Source organism: Diabrotica undecimpunctata, chromosome 4 (genome assembly GCF_040954645.1).
Source record: "Diabrotica undecimpunctata isolate CICGRU chromosome 4, icDiaUnde3, whole genome shotgun sequence".
NCBI classification, from domain to species: Eukaryota; Metazoa; Arthropoda; class Insecta; order Coleoptera; family Chrysomelidae; genus Diabrotica; species Diabrotica undecimpunctata.
Window position 1 is genome coordinate 14806289 of NC_092806.1, and position 19414 is coordinate 14825702.

The following is a 19414-nucleotide window of genomic DNA, read 5'->3' on the forward strand; positions in this document are numbered from 1 at the left end:
CACGCGGATATTACTCCTTGTCTTACTCCTCTTTGAATCGCAACTTTGAATCTTCTGTTAGTTCATGTAGCTGTGTTCTTAAGGTTGTTTTGTTGTAGATCTTATGACATTTCGCATGGCAGAAATTATTGGGTTTGTTTTAATAGCGTCAAATAGCTTTCTTCAAATCTACATCTACAATAACTCATTTTTCTTTTTTATTATTTTATTGACTATGTGTAGGTGTTCTGGTGTACTATAATGTTTCCTGGATCCAACCTGGTCCTTTTCCTCATGTCTCCAACCCCGTCTATCTTGCGCCGCTCTCATCCAGTTTTTATTGAGTCTTCTTAAATCGTCAGTCCGTCTTGTAGGTGGTCGACCGACGCTTCTCTTGTCTTCCCTTGGCCTCCATTCCAATAACCTCTTTGTCCATCGCCCATCTGTCATTCTGGCTATGTGTCCTGCCCATCTCCATTTTAGTCTGGCTATCTTCTCAATGATGTCAGTCCTTTGGTTGGTATAGCTCAAATTTCTTTTTCAGTCATTTTGTAACAGGAGATTTATTTGCCGGTAATTTTCCAGATCTTCTGAAGAACAATTTTTATATTTCATGACCAATGCTTTTCCCCATTCGCCTGGACATCTTATGTTAGACATCTGTTACGAGGATTTATCAGTTCATTTTCTAGTTCTGTGGTACTTTCCTTTAACATATCAGGTAAAACCTCATCATCCCCTGCAACTGTATCGTTTTTTATTTGTTGAAGTGCATAATTAATTTCTTCTATTTGAATGTCAGGTATTACTTCAGAATTGACATTACAACCATTCAAATTAAAATTAGTATACTTTCTTCTTGCAGTGTCGTATTCTATTATACCGATTACTTATCTTCTCATGGTGCCGTCTCCTTTCGAAGGTTGGCGATCCAAATGGCAATTGTAGTTTTGGAAACTGCGGCGCGAAAGATTTCTGCGGATGAGCGGTCGAACCATCTCCTCAGGTCTTTCAGCCACGAGTTCTGGCGTCTTCCTACTGATCTTTTGTCCTGTACTTTTCCTTCCAGTATAACTTGAAGTAATTCGTATCTTTCGCTTCTCAACACATGACACAAATATTGCATTTTCCTTTCTTTGATTATTTTTAGTAATTCTTTTTGTTTACACATGCGACGAAGTACCTCAACATTAGTAACTCTTTGTACCCATGGAATTCTTAACATTCGTCTGTATATATACATCTCAAAGGCATCTATTCTTTTTTCTATTTCAAAGTCAATTGTCCAACTTTCACAGCTATACAGTAAGACAGAAAAAACGTAAAATCTGATCCTTCGGATTCTGAGCTGCAGACTAAGGTCTGATCTTGTAAAAAGTGTTTTAATGCTCATAAATGCTTTCCTTGCTTGTTCGATTCTTGATAGGATTTCTTTTTTTGGATTACACTGACTATTGATACTTGCACCCAAATATTTTATGGAATTACTATGATAAATATATTTATACCAACTGCTTTTTAAAGAACTGTACATCTAAACAGTCTAGTGTCTAATATTTTTGAGTCATGTTATTTTTGTATTCTTATTCTTATTGTATTCTTATTTAAAAAGGGACGGTTTATATATATAACACGATTAATCCGGCACTACCGTGTAGGGCACTACCTAGTAAGTGTCATACTCGACCGGAAGATGCCAGAGTGTCTTGCTCCAAGACATTAGATGTCTAAAAAAGATTTCTCCCACCGCTGTCTGCCAGAATTCAATGGATACCTTCTTAGACTCTTACTGGAGTCTACCAATCCGTCAATTAAAAAAATAGTTGCAATAACTCTCTTCTTATTTCTCATTCCACTATTTCTAGCCATTGATTTCGGAAGTGCATTGGTATTTACACGTTTTGTGATCTGGTTATGATCACGAGTTTTGTTTTCTTGTTGTTAACTCTTGTTCCATGTTTCCTACAGCAGTTATTCAAGTTTTTAATCAGCTTTTGAAGTGTTATATTTGCAACATAAGCTGTATTATCAGCATAACGAATATTATTTTCGTTCATTCGATTTTTTTTTATTTCTTCTTGTTTTATTTCAAAGTTGACGAGAATATCGTTTTAAAGAAAATCGTTAAATATGATAAGCGAAAAGAGATAACCTTGTCTTCTTCTTCTTCTACGGCATTACAGCCAAATTGAGGCTAAGCCTCCTTTATTTTTTTGCCTCCACTTTTGCTTGTCTGTGCCGATCTTCTCCATATACGGACTCCTAAACGGGGTTGTGCGTCGCTGTTTACTGTGTCTTCCCAGCGCTTTCTTGGATTTCCAACCGGTCTCTTTCCTGAATTCTAACATTCAGTGCTCTTTTTGGTATTCTATGCTCTCCCATTCTTATCACATGTATGGCCCATTGCAATCTTTGTATTCTAATGAAGTCTCGACAGTGGTGCTGGTGCAAGACAACCTTGTCACCACTCCTTTTTTATTGCAGCATTTTTAGATAAAGCTTTCGTCAAGTACACATATAATAATAGATGAGTTGGTCTATCCCTAGCCATTCCTTTTTCGTTTAGTTGGGTTAAAATGTATCTCTGTGATTTGCATTCAAATAATTTCCAATCAAGCTAAGTTCTACAAGCTACAGTTTCATTAGAATGTTTTATTCCCACCTTAATATTATTAAAAAGTGTTAAAAATTTAATTTCATCAATTGAACATGAATTACCGGTTTATTCGTCAAAGCAATCAAAATTATTATTTCCACACCTGACTAATACTCCATCTGCCAAAGTTGACCACTTCATTTTTTTCTGTTTTACTATTATTCTTAACGCTTTAGCTTTTTCTTAACGCTTTTAGTAGAATGTATATATTAGAACAAAGACAGGATTTGGAATTTCTTAAACTATGCTTGAATTTATTCTTTATCATAATTATATCAATTTGATTTGAAAGACATGGTCTGCTGTATGTCGCGGTGATTATCACGGTGTACGTCTTGGTTAATCAATATATTTAGTGTAAAGAAGAACAAAAAATACTGTGGCCACAGCATGTAAATTCAATACATTTACTTTTGAGTTAACCCGTGAATGTCTAATAAGTTAGTTACTTCATAAATATATAATAGCCATAACTAATTATAAAATAAAACAAAAATTAAATATCAAAGAGAAAACCACTTAAAATATAAAGAAAATATTCAAATATATCATCACAGAAGTATATCACATAACGATAAAATAATACTTTAAATTTAATTGGTAATTTTGTACTTTAGAAAATACTTTTAATAAACAAAAATATATGAGAAATACAGATAAAAAATTAATCATTAAGAAAATTATATTTCTGTCTTAAACATTTTGTATCACAATAACAGTTAACTATCTAAAAAAAACTACAAAATTTACATATTCTTAGTGTAATATTCCATTTTTAATGGTAACCATAACAAACCAAATAGCTATTTAGTATTCTTTGATTACTGGTATTCCAAATATATATCGTAATTAACAAATTGTTATCTGATAATTATACATATGGCATAGACTGTACTATACACATCAAAGATACAAAATACTTTTCTTAACCCATTAAGGACCGAGACAATAAACAAAGAGAAATTTGACAATTGATTTATTAGATTGGATTAAAATCACATCAATTAAGACTAATTTACAACCAAAAAGAATTTTTTTTTCTCATGAAAGGAAAAACAGGTGGGTGTCGTATACGCACCTTTGGCCGAATACGCATTACAATTTTTAAAAAAGGAACATATTGTATCTTAACTGTAAATTAAATTTTACGATGAAAATTTTCGAAACATTCGGGGTGTAGATGCACTGTACACTTTTTACATAAATAAATAGTATTACTTTTGCACATCCGACATTTTCTTCTTGCACTATTATCGTCTCTTTTTATAATGTGGCCAATATTGTCGAATCTAGTTTCATCTGGTAAAGCAAATTTAGATGGACGTCCATATACTGAGTTTGACAATGATGTAGCGGTTTCTTCACTATTCTCTGCATGTCCACTATATTTTAGTAAGTTAAGAACCAATCTCGAACGAAACTCCAGTTGGGAAATTTTAGAATCATTCGCAATTTTAAAAATTTTTCAACTATTGACCACAATACTGTCAATCATGTTAGTAAACAACGGCCACCACCACTTTTTTCCTCTTATTTTAATACGGTAATTCGCAATGCCATTATCATGCAGATCCACTCCACCCATGTATTGGTTATATTGGTGAATTACATTAGGCTGAGGGATAAGAATTTCTTTGTGTTCTTTACGGTTATAACGTTTAGTTTGCATAAGGGGTAAAACGTCACATGTATTTGTCATTACAGTCACTACTGAATTATCGTTCCATCTTGTCACCAAAACTTCTATGTAAATTGGAATCGAATGCACATGTATATGAACCTCTTTCCTTTTTTTTTTCATAATTTTGTTTTCTTCTGGAGGACACTTAGCAGTGCGATTTTCCCTTACTGTTCCTGTTGCAAAGAATCCTTTTTCTTTTAATAGTCCAAAAAGAGCATATGACGTAAAGAAGTTGTCGAAAAAAACCTTATGTTGCTGTGGGTTTTTAACTATCGAAAGTAAATTCAAAACAACTGCCGTTCCTAAGCTAAAACTATTATCTGTTTTCTCCGTTTTTTCGCCATATGGAATAAATTTGAACAAATAACCAGTATCAGAACATAAACACCATAGTTTAAAACCAAATCTAACAGGTTTTCCACGGATGAACATTTTGCACGAATGTCGCCCGAAATATGGAACCATTTCCTCGTCAATGGAAAGATTTTTTGCAAAGGCTCCAAAATGTGCAAACTTTCGGTTAATTATTTCAAAAATTTGTGACAAATTTGCAAATTTATCATTTTTATTCAGTAAGGTGTTATATGACAAATGTATGTTCTGTTTGATTGAACGAAATCTATGTCGGCTCATGCTTTCTCTTACGATGTGCACTTCTTTATCCTCATCCTTCGACCAATACATATCAACTTGAGGCAGAGTTTGATAACCAGATAATATACATATGCCAATAAATTTTTTTAAATCTGTATCATTCATTTCAAAATCGTGACGGTTATTCTGCGATGCATAAATATTTGTAAAATATCGAATGCTCTCACTTACTTCTTTATCAAAAAAGAGTGAAAAACTTCAATAGGTGACTTGCCTCCATGGTTGGCTTTTATATTTTCTAAATATCGATCAGACTGATGTCGAATTACTGCCGAGTACGAAGGAGTATCTGTTTTTACCCAACTTGGGACAAATTTGGATTTATTATTTTTGCCTGGTTCTTTCTTTGGACGTTTTGATCTGTGGTTCAGAGGAATATCATCCTTTTCACTTTATTTATGTTAGCTCTAAAAAGTTGGATGGGGCCGTTAACCATTCTCTCGCCTTATACCTCTATATCTTTTACCTTTCATAATCAACTGTAGCAGTGTGCACCTTCATTTTTGTTAACTTTGCGTAGGACTATATTGGTGTTGGCGAAAAAGTACCCTGCGATTGCAGGGTTTCCTCTACATGTTCGCAGAATGGTGTTATTCTGTCCACTATACCATTTTGCAGAGATTTTTATTTAGCATTATGACATACAGGGTAATATCACAATTTCAAAAATACATAAAGATTTTTATTTCATTAAATATTATTATCATACATTAAAAGTAGATGCAGCTATCCATTCAATATAAGCGTCGGAGCTAAGAAGTCCCTTGGGTCGGCAGGGTATGCCTTTAGCTCACATTCCAGATGGCGAATGGATTTTCTAGCAGCTTCTCAGTCGGAGTTACGTGACGGGAATTTCCTCCTCTTGTTTAGACTTTCTACACAGATACTGTGTCCCATGCTAATGATATTCAAGCTTTTCCATATGGCGAGGGAAATCAAAACTATTGGTCATTTTTGTTGGATCTGTCAGAAAGTAAGTAACCAGGAGAGTTATCATTCCACAATTCCAACCATCTATGGGGTTATTCATAATTTTATTGTATTCCGTTATGAGTACTTTTTGTCTGCAAAGAGAGGATGGAGCTATATGGCTAAGTGTCAGAAACCAGGGCAGAGGAGTAGCCAGTAACCATCCTCATTGTTCTATGTAGTTGAACGTCGCTAATTTTGGAGTGGGAGTTGTTCAGCCAAAATGGTGCAAAGTATTCGGCCACGGAGTATATCAGAATCAAAGCCGAAATTCATAATGTATCTGCAGCAGCCCCCCCTCCCACGAGGATCCACAGAGCTTTTGGATGATATTATTGCGTATTCTTAATTTGGAGGCATTAAAACAGACGTTCAATTGGTGGTTTTATTTCCTATTATTTATTAATATTTTGTAATCTAAAAGTATTTTTCTTTGTGAGCTGAATGTTGTTTAAGTAATTTTTGATTGCCTTTTGCTTAAGATATTTTGCCAGTAAGCTAAACTATGTTTTTTTCCACGATGCGGCTTTTTGTGATATCAGAGTGGCTCTGCTCAGATAAAAGAAGTACTAGTAAGACTTATCAGCAATTTCCATACCAGCAATTTTTTTATACCCTTGCATTCATAACAAAGAATATTTTGTTTTGCTTCATCAATTGCTTAAGGCACTGTATGAAGTTCCAAACGGTTACGAACTGACAAGTTGCAGCTTGGGTGTCAGGCAATAAATTTTTTGGTTCTATTGGGGCATTTTCTTTCATAATATAATCTTTAGCACAAAAATCTATCTCTGATAATTCCACCTAAAATATCACAGAAGTATTTCAGAGGGCCATTCAAAATATTAATAATTGTTTTGCTTGGTTCTGCAGAATTAATGATAATTTTATAGACACAAAGATGGTAATCTGGTAGGTAATAACGGATATTGAGATATCTTAAAAAGCGATAGTCATGTGGAAACCACTGCTTCAATTTAAATCCTTGTATATCTTGGAGGATACTTACAATTACTGGTTTTCAGAATATGGATAAAATAAACACAACAAAAGATAACTGCGATCTAACCTAACCTACAATTTAGGAAAATACAGTATTTAAAAAAAAATGGCAATTGTTACACAAATAAATGGAAATTAAATGTGGATATATTTGTTTGCTTAATATGTTATTTGTGAAGAAAGAAGTGAAGTTCTTTGAACATGGTATTTATACAAAAAGTCATGTTGATGTAATAGCTATTTAGTTTATTTTCCATCGCTATCTTTAACAATTCGAAAAAAAAATTTTTGTTGATAAAAAAAATACATAAACAATTGATATATAAAACAGTTCAAAAAATAATAAATGGAATCATAGAACCTTCAGATAAAAAATATTTTTATATAAAAAGGTATTTTACAAATTTTATGTTTAAAATTAAATACAACACATAAAAATAGAAATTGTACATTTGCCCTTTTGGAAAAAATTATTTAAACGCTTAAAATTATTAACCCCTTACTAAAAATTTGCATTATTGCCTCCTAAACTTACAAACAAATAATTATCTTCTTTCTCAAGTGATATATTTCAAAAGTTTGTAAGCTTGTATATCTAGAGTATTTTTAGTAGTTGGCAATAACAAGTCGAAGTAGCTACTCTAAGCTAGGATTTTAAAATGTACCTATCTATCTATTGGACTACCCAACATCAGAAATTATTTATTTTGACCCAACAATCCGAATTTTAAACTAAATCAGTCTAATTTTCACGAATTTACGAATAACGATCAGGTATTCCCTATACTACTGGGTGATGCATATTTATTATATTGTGGTGTAAGGGGTCTGACTTATGTCAGCCCTCCGATAACCGTGAGACCTTATAGTGTCAGGATCGCAGTGTCAAAAGATATATGAGACCAAACGACCTCTTACAAAATCGATACTTTCATTTGAAAAGGAAAAGCACCGCAGTGAAAAGTCGAATTGAGTGTTCTTTATGAAGATTATGCATCGTTATTAGTGACAGTGAAGGAAACGACGAATGACAGTTTTATAATGAACGTTCAGGTACCTCAGAAATCATCATCATGAAGTCTAATCGATATTTCAAGATCATCATTACTACAAATAGCTATTTCAAGGCCCTACATTCCTCGATCTACAATGAAGGCATTCTCTTACGACCTTCGGGTTATGATCAATGCCACGAAACCGTATCTTTCATCGTACTACTCGTCCATCGACCCCGAATTCAAAAGTGGATCTGAGGTATTTAAAACCAGATCCACTTTTGATTTCATACTACGACGTTTATAATATTTCTGGCAAGAGTACAGTTCGAGCCGTGAACCTACCAAACTGCTCACGTTAATGTGAATCCACGAGCTGGAGGAAACTTTTGTGGAGAAAACCTTGTATAATCCCTTGTACATCACCGGAACCCTTTGTATCCTTTGTTAACACTAAAATTATTGTACTAGTCAAAACTTGGAATTTTAGAGAGGGGTAGAAGAATAATACCATCCGTTTTTTCAAACAAACCAAATCTCACTGTCAATAATCGATACTCCCACCTCAACATCATGTCAGCGGACAAACTCACTGTGAATGTAGTGCCGTGGATAATCTGGGGGCTGGGACTCTGATGAAGACCCGGATGTCCCGATGAAGACTCCAGAAAGAAAGTCGAAGGCTAGGCGTACAAATTTAACGCGGTTGAACCCAGAAATTAATTTTTTCTGCGAATACTAATTTTAGTAAAACAAAATTAGTTTAGCAGATATAAAGAGTAGTATAAAAACTTATTTTTTTTTTTTTTGAGAGGTATGATTATTACAAATGATCCAAAATGGATAACTCCAAATTCAAAACGTTTTCAGTCTTGTTTAAACATCATTAGTGAAAAAAGACAAAAACATGCGTACAGCCATTGTTTTTGTAGGGTCGGCCTCTTTTATTACTTGTTTCCATCAGTTTCTATCTTGAGTCATACTAATATCAATCCCTTTTACCGATATGTCCTGTCTAAGCTTCTCCCCCTAGATCTTCCTCTCCTACTCACCCAGGAACCCGCTGATTAGAAATTCTTCGTATTGGGTGATTAAAGTCTCCACTGAACATGCCCAAACTATCTTAACCTATGCTATCTATATTTTGGCATCAATTAGTGTCACCCCTAGACTTACTCTAATTTCCTCATTCTTAATTTTACCCTTTTCTGTCATTCCACTCATCTATCTAAGCATTTTCACTTCCGCCGTATGAATTCATTGTAACTGGTATTATCACAGTTTTATGGAATCTTGGAATCTTTTATCTTCAGTTTCATTGGAATGTTTCTGTCTCACAACAGACCACTCGCTTCCTCCCACTTCATCCATCCCGTCCTAACTTTACAGTCTATGCATCTCAATCTAGTTCCCCATTACTCTGTCATACTGATCCTAGGTACTTTTAATTTTCACAATCATTTTTACCATTCAAAGTTATTATTTCATTTGTAGCGGTAATTCCATCTGTAAATTAATATTCCAAATTCTCCTTTTCTTCTACTAAGTTCTAACATTTTTTTCTTCGAGAGTTTGTCTACATCGTTTCAGTTTTTATTGTAAATCCCTTTCAGTATTAACAATATATTACAAATATTACCCTGTAGTTCCCTGTTATCTCATGCATCTCAGATCTACATTCAAATGATTAGCCTCTCTCATACCTGTCTTAACACTAGTTGTTGCACCCTCACACATGTCTCCCACAATCTTCACATCCTCAGAGAACTTTTTTCTTATCGAGCGCCCATCACGAAATCTCTCGAGGAACTCTATCATATGCTTCCTCAAGATCAATGAATACTTTTCTTTAAGTATACGTCTATCAATTATTCACTCCCACATTGTCATATTGCATCTAATATAACAGTATTACTGTCTGTATGTCTGCCTGTATTACTCTGTAGTTTGTGCATTGTTGAATATCTCTTTTGTTTTGTAAACAGGTACTAACATACTGCTTCTCCATTCGTCTGGCATTTGTCCCACTTCTATAATTCTATTATAGCTGTTAGCCAACTAGTTCCCATTGTTCCTAAAGCTGTCCACTAGTGTCCACAGTGTACTAGGAATATCATCTGGTTCAATTGATTTACCTTTCTTTATTTTTTGAAGCGATTCAGCAACTTCCTCGTTTGTTATTTTGGTGACTTTCTGGTGTTTTCTGTCAAAGTACTGAACTGGAAAGGAACACCACGGTACTATACTTCCAAATTAAGAACTATCCTATCGCTCACAGCTTTAAATTCGACGACAGACTTTTGTAATCTTGGTCAAACCAGAATGGCAACACCTGTATAAATAGTTCTGGGTCTCACTGTCAGAGAAGTAAACATAATCGCCATTATGTGTTCTAAAATGTACCTCTCCTAAGCAATGCGTTTCAGCTAGTCCAGAGATTTCAATGTTACCGGTATTACCAGATTACCTGTAATTGTTTTTAGCCCTTGTACTTTCCATGTACCGACATTAATTAATTTTCTGAATTTTAGTTTCTGTGGACCAGTAGCTAAATTCTCACACGATGCCTGATCCTGACCCGTACTCAAGATAGCGCCGGTCGTCACCCGGACTGAGTCTCAGCGAACATCTGAGGCATTGTCTTAGACAACACGCATAACTATCTTGGGAATGATAATGCAATGGATTCCCGTGTCCTATTGGTATACCGTACTGAGGTAATAATAAAAAAAAATATACCTTATCTCTCATAGTAATTCCTAAATGCTTTATTTTAGAGTGAATCAATCTCGCTTAAAATTCATAAAGCTGCAACTTATTATTAACAATATAAAAAGCAGTAAAAAGAATTGCTCCACATTTTCTGAAATTTAAATATACCATCATTCACAAACTAATACACTGAAATCATTTGGTTCATAAAGAATTAGGTTTACGAGCAACTGCGGTGGAAGAATCTAATTCGTTACAGAGTATTGTACCAAATAATGTTAGTAATTCTTTGTACTAAATAATGTTAACCAAACGTTGAATTGTATTTCTGCATTTTCATTTATAATATGGACATATCACGATATCCGAAAAAATTTCAGCTACAGATCAAATTAGACATTATATAATGTGATATGGATATCGGGCGACAACTTTAATCACATAGTTCAATATCAATAAATAATCAACACAAAATGTTGCAACAAAATCCAATTGTCGCAAGTAGATGTATTATTTCCAGTAATTATTAATAACCCCAGCTAAATAGCCCAAGCTAAATAGCCAAGGCTAGACACAAAATAAAAATAGTGTAAAATAGTACATATGGTAAATTGTATACAAAATAAACATACAAAATGTTTAAGACCTTTTGTAAATATAACAAAAATTACTTTTTAATATATTTTTAATGTAAGAAAAATAAATTTGTGGTCTCCTAAAGTACAAAATTAGAGAGATCTTTTAAATCTTCACATCATTCTCACATAAATACAGACATACGCTTTCATTCACTATATTAATTATACAAGTTTTTGATGCAGTGGAAACACGCTATACAATAACTTAAGTATTTAAGATTATGAGTAACATTTAAATTTAAGTAAGATTTATTTTATACAACGAAAATTTAAAAGTATGGATAAGTATGATATAGGATATAGGACATATAAGATTTATGTACAAAAATAAAATAAGGTACATTAGACAGAATACCGATTAGTTAAAATGTATAAAGATGCGGCAGACATGGATGCATTCCTTCCCCGTGGTTATTTAATATCTACTGGGATATAATTTTCAAACAGATTTTGCAAGATAAAAGACTTTGGAGTAAAAATCTATGATTATAATCTTAGATACGCTAACGACATTTATCTTATCCGATAGTCTCCAGGGCCTTCAAGAGTTATTGAATTGCGTAAACATGACAGGAAGAGAAATGGGTCTAAAAATAAATACTTTTAAGACAAAATTTATGGTATTTAGTCGTCAACCTCACGACAATGCTTCCCTACAGATAGATCAACAAAAAAATTTAGAGAGTTATTCACTTTAAATATCTGGGATGTTACAACCGGCCGGGATCCACAAAGGATTGTTCAGCCAAAGATGATGATGATGACACACTACCGTTGGTAAGAGCTCAATTTCTTAAACCTATTAACTAACTAGTGTTCTGAAGTGTTGAATATAAAGAAAATAATAAGGATAAAGGAAAGACAGTTAAGATTTGATTTCTATAGTGCGTCTGTGTATCCGCTTATACGTATTTCACCCTAAAAGGGATCTTTGGAGCGGCTATTCACAAATGCTCTGAACGTGAAAACAATCTTTCCTGTCATAGTAGAAGCAACACTAAAATGTCTTCGATCTGGACGCAATAGCGACATCTGATAAATAAATCCGTAAACTAATTTTCGAAACCAAACTCAGATTTCTGCTTTAATCTGTGCCTTCTAAGAATTGCAAGGCAAAACAGAATCTAAAATTGCATTCCACAACATATCTCCTCAACTAAGCAAAAATCCTTAGCGAATTGGTTTCTCGTACTCATTAGTCTTGCTTCTAATATGACAGGAAAGATTGTTTTCACGTACAGAGCGTTTGTGAATATCCGCTCCGAAGATCCCTTTTAGGGTAAAATACGTATAAGTATTTTAGATTTCTCATGTCTTTAATTACATCTTTATCAATGTCTGTTTTGCCTTGCAATTCTTAGAAGGCACAGATTAAAGCAGAAATCTGAGTTTGTTTTCCAAAATTAGTTTACGGGTTTAAAAAGTTTAAATCTTTAATCGTATTTACAACAAATGCCACATATATCTAAGCCACCCACAATATGAATTCATAAAGGGTATAGGAACAAGAGATGCAATCCTGGGACAAACATTAATCTCCGAGAGATATTTGAAAGTGAAAAAAAACCTCTACACCTGCGTTGTTGATTACAAAATGCTTTTGATTGAATCAAACAACAAAAAATGAGTAGAAATCTCCAACAGGTAATATCACTATCATTTGTAACAAGAATTTTAATCACGGAGGCTGCATTTGAACAAACAATGGTATTACTAACTTGGTATATACCGGGTTAGAGAAATAAATTGCCAACTAGACCACTCAAAGGAAATCCAGATTCACCAAAGCAGGATTCATAAACAGGAGAAACATACTTTGCATCCCGGTAAGACTGGCTATGGCAATAAAACATTATAGATCTGCTCCTCTATAGCTGTGAAACATGGACACTCATTTAAGGAGACATCAACAAATTAAACGGATTTGTAATATGGCTGTACAGAAGAATGATGAGAATAAGTTGGACCGCAAAAACAACCAAACGTATAAGTTTTATCAAGGATGAATACTCGCCTACATCCTCTCAATGTTGGAAAAACCTCATATAAAGTGCCACAAGGAATACGAAGAACTACAACGAATTATTGAGGGAAAAGTTGAAGGAAAACGTGGTGTAGGAAGAAAGAAGAAATCATGGCTCAGGAATATAAGGGACCGGAGAGATCGGAGGAAGAAATCTCATACACCAAGGCCACAATAGACAAGGCTTTGTCATACTGGTCACCAAGCTCGATAGAGATGGTACATTGGAGGGGGAATACTCTGTGTGTATAGAAATATTTGAGAAATATTCCATACAACGTCACTTAGGTCTCGATAACACAAAAGATTCAATCTTTTTACTACCCTAGGTTTTTGTGATGACCATATTTCGGCTTAGAGGAAGTGATATCTGTATTACTTAAATCCTGTAAAGTACTAATTAAATGTTGTATCAAGGTTACTGCCGTTTTGACACAACCCTAAGATAAAGTTGGTGGATGGGGTTGGCGCTTTTTCATTCATGCATTCGCTACATTTTGAAAAACTATGGGTTGTAAACTTCGTTGTAGTTTAAATGTTAATTACTAAAACAACTAGAGACATGTAGCGATAGTATGTATGCTATATTTTGAAAACTATCACGAACAGCCATCCATCAAGTTTTGAACAATATATAATGATTCAAGTTAAGAGTAGTGTCTAAACTAGAGAAAGAGAGAGGAGAGAGTAACTGCCATTCAAGACACATTAAAAAAAATTTAAAAACGATTAAAATTTATATTTATTCGTTTTAGCGTAATTCCACTGCATTGGTTTTACAGGAATAGAAAAAAAAAAAGAAAATTTTGGCTAATTTACCTGGGAAATTTAATCACTTTTGTACAAATCTAAATGTTGGCTTTGCTAAATCGAACCAAACGTTTATACTATGCATGCAATAATTTTTACCAATATCTTACCTTTTTTGTGAGAGTTGTTCATGTTTTACACACTCACACACACAGTCTGTAAATAATTTTATCTGTTCCCCTCTAATATTCTTTCCTAACTTATAAGAAAATTATGAGACAAATGCATATATCAACAAGAGGGGCAATACATGAAACAGAAATTAAAAACCAAAAAGTACTCAAGATGAAGTGCTACTTGTAACTGCTAGAAAATTACTTAACGAAGAGGTATTATATCTTTATTATAGAAAATAGCATTAAGAAGAAAAATTGGACAATCAAAAACTTTCATAATGACGACATTAAAATTAAACTCTAAAAAACGCCAATTAGCTATATGCATGAGTAAATTCTTCAGAAAACTGGTATTAGGGATCCAATATACCGAATGGGGAATATCTGAAGGAAAGGATTACTCAAAATATACCATCAAGAAACATGTATCTAGTGAATGATTATAGAGATGATTATTTAAGCATAAACTGTGGTTATAGCCTAAAAAATCGTAGCATTGCACAACATATGATTTGGAGCAATAGGCCCAGCCTAAAAGCCACGAGGACAAAAGTGTAATGGGATCAACGAAACAGTCTAAAGAACATTTTCAAAATTGTAGGCACTAAGTTCTCGGAAATGATGCCACATCTCTGAGTTTATTCTGGGTATTCTTCAAACATACATCTGAGGTTTCGGCAAAGCTACTGGTATCGAATAAATATACTTATACAAGGACGAAATGTCAAAAAATGAATGTACAAGCAATATATCTTGTAACATTGCACATATTAGTCCACTCCTACCATAGATTGGCAAGATCATTGCGACACTGTATCAAGGAATGTTGTATTTGGGATATATATTCCCAAACACTTGAATAGAAATATATGGACCTAGAACATAGTGCACATTTTTTCAAAAAGGACGCTTGCAACTAAAGAAATATGACTCAAAGAGTTGAATATGGAAAATAGCAGGTAAATGTGGAAACACACTATAGAACAATTGTATAAATCGCACATGACTCGAACGATATACATACATACGCTTAGCGTATAACACCAAGTAAAAGATTAATTGTGTAAATTGTATAACTTTAAATAGTTTTTTTTTCACAAAAGTATTAACTAAATTTGGCTACTTATTAGGATTGGAGCGATTTTAACGAAGCCACTTTTTAACTCAGGTAAATTAGCAAAACTCGCTTAACCTATTTACATCGCTAAATAAAATAGAAATTATGTAACAAAATACTATATACCTGCTCGAGTAAATGACGGTTCTTTCGCTTTTTCTTTTTCTTCACTTGAAAATCTTCGAGGAAATCCTGCGGACTGGTTAGGCCAAGTCTGTAATGGATCGGTAGTTTTGAATCTGGAATAAATATGCAATAGATTAAATAAATATACGGAATAAAAAACGTTTGTATATCAGAAAAAGATATGTAGAAGTCAGATTGGATAATAATTAGGCTTCAAAGTGTATAAAACATACTAAGTTCTTAAAATCAGTTAACCCAGTCTACAAACAAAAATGATCGATTACACAGGAAAATTTATTACAGTTATCTGATAGCTTTAGATCAAAGAGGAGACATATTTAATGAAAAATGCATATCAAGGCACTATTAGATCGGTCATCATTTTTTACAAACAAAAACCAAAGTCCAAAAATATAATTTTTTGCCTGAAGCATTTTTTAATTATATTCGGAGCAACTGTTATATTAAGAAACTAGTGTGTTATCAAAAAAAAAAGGTTAATTTGAATTTTTACAAGTTCAAATCCATCAACAATTTGTTGAGATAATTAAAAAAAAATTTCTTGCACTATTTAATAAATATTAATAATTTTTGCAATAATGACTGCAAGTAACATATAACACAGTGGCGGCTTTTGGGGTTAGGCAGGATAGGCCGGGCCTACCCAATAATTTTAAGAGCTTTAAAATTGAAAAACATATATTCAACAATTATGTTAATGCATGTAAATAACTTTTAAATGTACTAAATCACTCAATACATTAGCGTCCGTTAAAACAACTATGTTATTATATTACCACAGAAAGCATCGAATCGTATTCAGGCATTTTAAAAATCATTAATAGGCCCGATCGGAACAGGCCGACCCAGCTCACATAAGATCCCCGTACAAAAAGCGTTTGAAGTAAGCAGCTTGACGGACAACGATTTATATTGTCGTGTTTATGCTTGCTGTTTAGGCACCAGACGATCGGGCCTACGGCGACCATCGTTGTCACTTGTAACGTAATTATCGCATTGTAATATAAATTTTCTTTTAAATTATGATAAAAAAATATGTAGCATAATCTATAATTGTAACATATTTTTAAACAAACAACACAATTGCAAACAAGTGCACGGTTGCCCAAATAAATTTAAAAAAATTCGTAAAATTCGAAGAAAAAAATCACATTTGCATGATTTCTATATCGCCTGATTGTATGCAACTTATATATGTGAGATTGTTTTATAATTGACACATAAAAATGAGTTTTTATGACGCTTTACCAGGTTGCAGTAATAGTAATGTTGATAGTGAGTGTTTGGACATTGTTGTTTCACTATTGGAATCGCCATTATCTAGAAGAACTGAAATTTATAGAAAAAAAAATTATTATGAATAAAAGGCCTACTCCAACATTGCGTATTGACCAAAAAGATGGGAAAAAGGTGCGTACTTTTTATTGCTCTTGATATGATGTCTACAAATGGTTGTCTGGAAGTATTACGAAAAACAGACTATATTGTTGGCCGTGTTTGTTATTTTCTAATAAGAAATGTGTATGGAATTGTGAAGGATACTTTGATTTAAAAAATATGTCTGCCTCCTTAAAATTCCAGTTGCAAGGAACATTTAAGTAATTTCCTGTCCTTTAAGGATGTACAGAAGGGAGTGTTTTCTGTTAGCGATTTGCTAGATGAAAAGTCAAAAATCGCAAAAATTAGATACAACGCAGAAGTTAAAATGAACAGAGAAATCATTAAAAAATTGGTTAAGGGGTGGTCATGACCCCGTGACCCCTCCCTCTGGATCCGTCACTGATTACACATAGTTATATGTAATTTGCTGGCATGGCCTACCCAAACTTTTACCACATGAGCCGCCACTGATATAACATTGGCTGTTATGTGTCAATATAAGTATGCCAAAGTTCAAACAGATCGGTTTGTTAGTTAAAATTCATTATAGGCTAGCGTCCTATTTATAGATCAGCGAAATTTTTATTTTTTTAACCCTTAAATTTGTTTGAATTTAAAGAAACATTTTCCATAGATATTTTGGGCTGTTATTGAGGGATATTTTAAAGAAATATTATTTTGGATAATAAATATAAAATTAAAGTAAATACAATGATTGTGAAATAATATGGACATAACTCATTCAAGCAATTCATATGTGGAAAAGCCTATTCGATTTGACTACTTTTTAAAATTTTTGAGCAATATGAATACTCAACTATTCAATCCTTATCTCTACATTAAATTCGTCAAAAGCAATGTATTTGCATACATTTTTGTAAATTAATGATACATAGTACTTGATCATTATAAGAATACATGTTTAATATTTTACTGTCATTTTAATTAATTATTTTTTTTAAACTAAATTTATCATATTTAAAGATACATTTATAATTTCAATATTTATTTAAAAAAATTATTACATTCTTATGTGGAATACTTATAAGTGATTATATTTGTCATCGCCGTCTGGACTTAAATCTTCCTATAAGGTTCGGCTTCCTCATAACTATTAATAATTTTTAAGAAGTCATGTAATGGCTTCTTATGGAAATTGTGAATTTTCCAGCATTTTTCGAGATTTCAGGGACATGAAAATAATCCAACTTTTAATATTTTGTCGACTAACATGGGTTAAAAAAAAAAGAATTAAGGTTCTAAATTTTCTAGAACCGGAGATATTGCAAATTGTTCAGGGCACTCCCATTTAAGGTTTCAATCTCAAAATCTGGCGGACTCGCTTCAATTTAAAGAGCTATTACTTATTTTAAATTACACAAATTGCACAATTATCATATGCGTCATAAAATATAGGTATTCATTGACAATCTGCAAAAATTTCAACTCTTAATATTTATGAACAAGAGGGATATGATCTTTTTCATTAGTAACTTGGCTTCAATTGATTGTGGAAGGTTTTTTTTGTGTTAAATGTGTGTTTTTCAACCAGTTTTTTGGTCCATTTAATTAGAAAAATAAACCATAAAAAATTACAAAGTTATTCTTCTATTTATTAGCAAAAATCATCACTTTTTTAACGGCTTATTTAAAGACATTTTTTGCAAAAATAATTTGTGACTTAAAAACGTTTCCTCCGCGGTACTAGCTTCCTGACTTACCAACTTAGCGGAGGATCTCAGGGTTATTTATTGACCCCGTAAAAACACCCGCGACTTTTTCTGGCCTAAGTATATTGATTGAAAAATCAGTTATTTTAAAATTACTATAGGCAAAACAGAGAATAACGATATAAAAAGAAAGACGGCGTTTGCTTTAACCCGAGGCAATTTGGCTGCGTAAATAAACATTTAGATTATCCTTTCCCGTTCGAAATTCTAAAACGTAATTCTTTAAGTACCTATTTAATAGAAACTTTGAGATTTTATGATATAAATAGGAGATAAAAACGATACATGTTACTTACGGTCATTATTGCAACGGTTTATTAATATTTATTAAATAGTGCAAAAAATGTTTTTTTTAATTATCTCGACAAATTGTTGATGGATTTGAAGTTGTAAAAATTCAAATTCACCGTCTCTTCATAACACAATAGTTTCTCAATACAAAACTTGCTCTTAATATGTTCTGGTTTATCATGTGTTGATCTATTACTCCGTAATTACTTTACAGACTTTTTAAAGGTTAAGGACAAGATATCAACGTGAAAACGAAATTTTAACAGTCAGAAATAAAGTAAAAAAAATATATCAAGTTTAAGGAACGTCTGTTTCTGAAATGGATGATATAAAATACTAAATACCTGAAAATGGGAATTCATTTCTAACTGTAAATTTTCTGTTAGTGTAAATTTTCACTATTCTACTGCCATTTATCGATCTGTTAAAGTTTCTTGACAAACAGTCAGCGTGAATTATTTTTCTAATAGCAGCGATTTCTAGGAAGAAAGTTATTCGTCAATAAAATAATGTA

General features: G+C 32.8%; 1 protein-coding gene across 1 annotated transcript in view; it reads right to left on the reverse strand.

Annotated features, from left to right (window-relative positions):
- The window catches only part of LOC140439216 (uncharacterized), a 34675-nt gene that overhangs the window by 7432 nt on the left and 7829 nt on the right, over positions 1–19414 (reverse strand). Inside the window, exon 5 of the mRNA XM_072528981.1 lies at positions 15479–15591. Coding sequence (XP_072385082.1) covers positions 15479–15591 — 113 coding nt within the window. The remainder of the gene's footprint in view (positions 1–15478; positions 15592–19414) is intronic.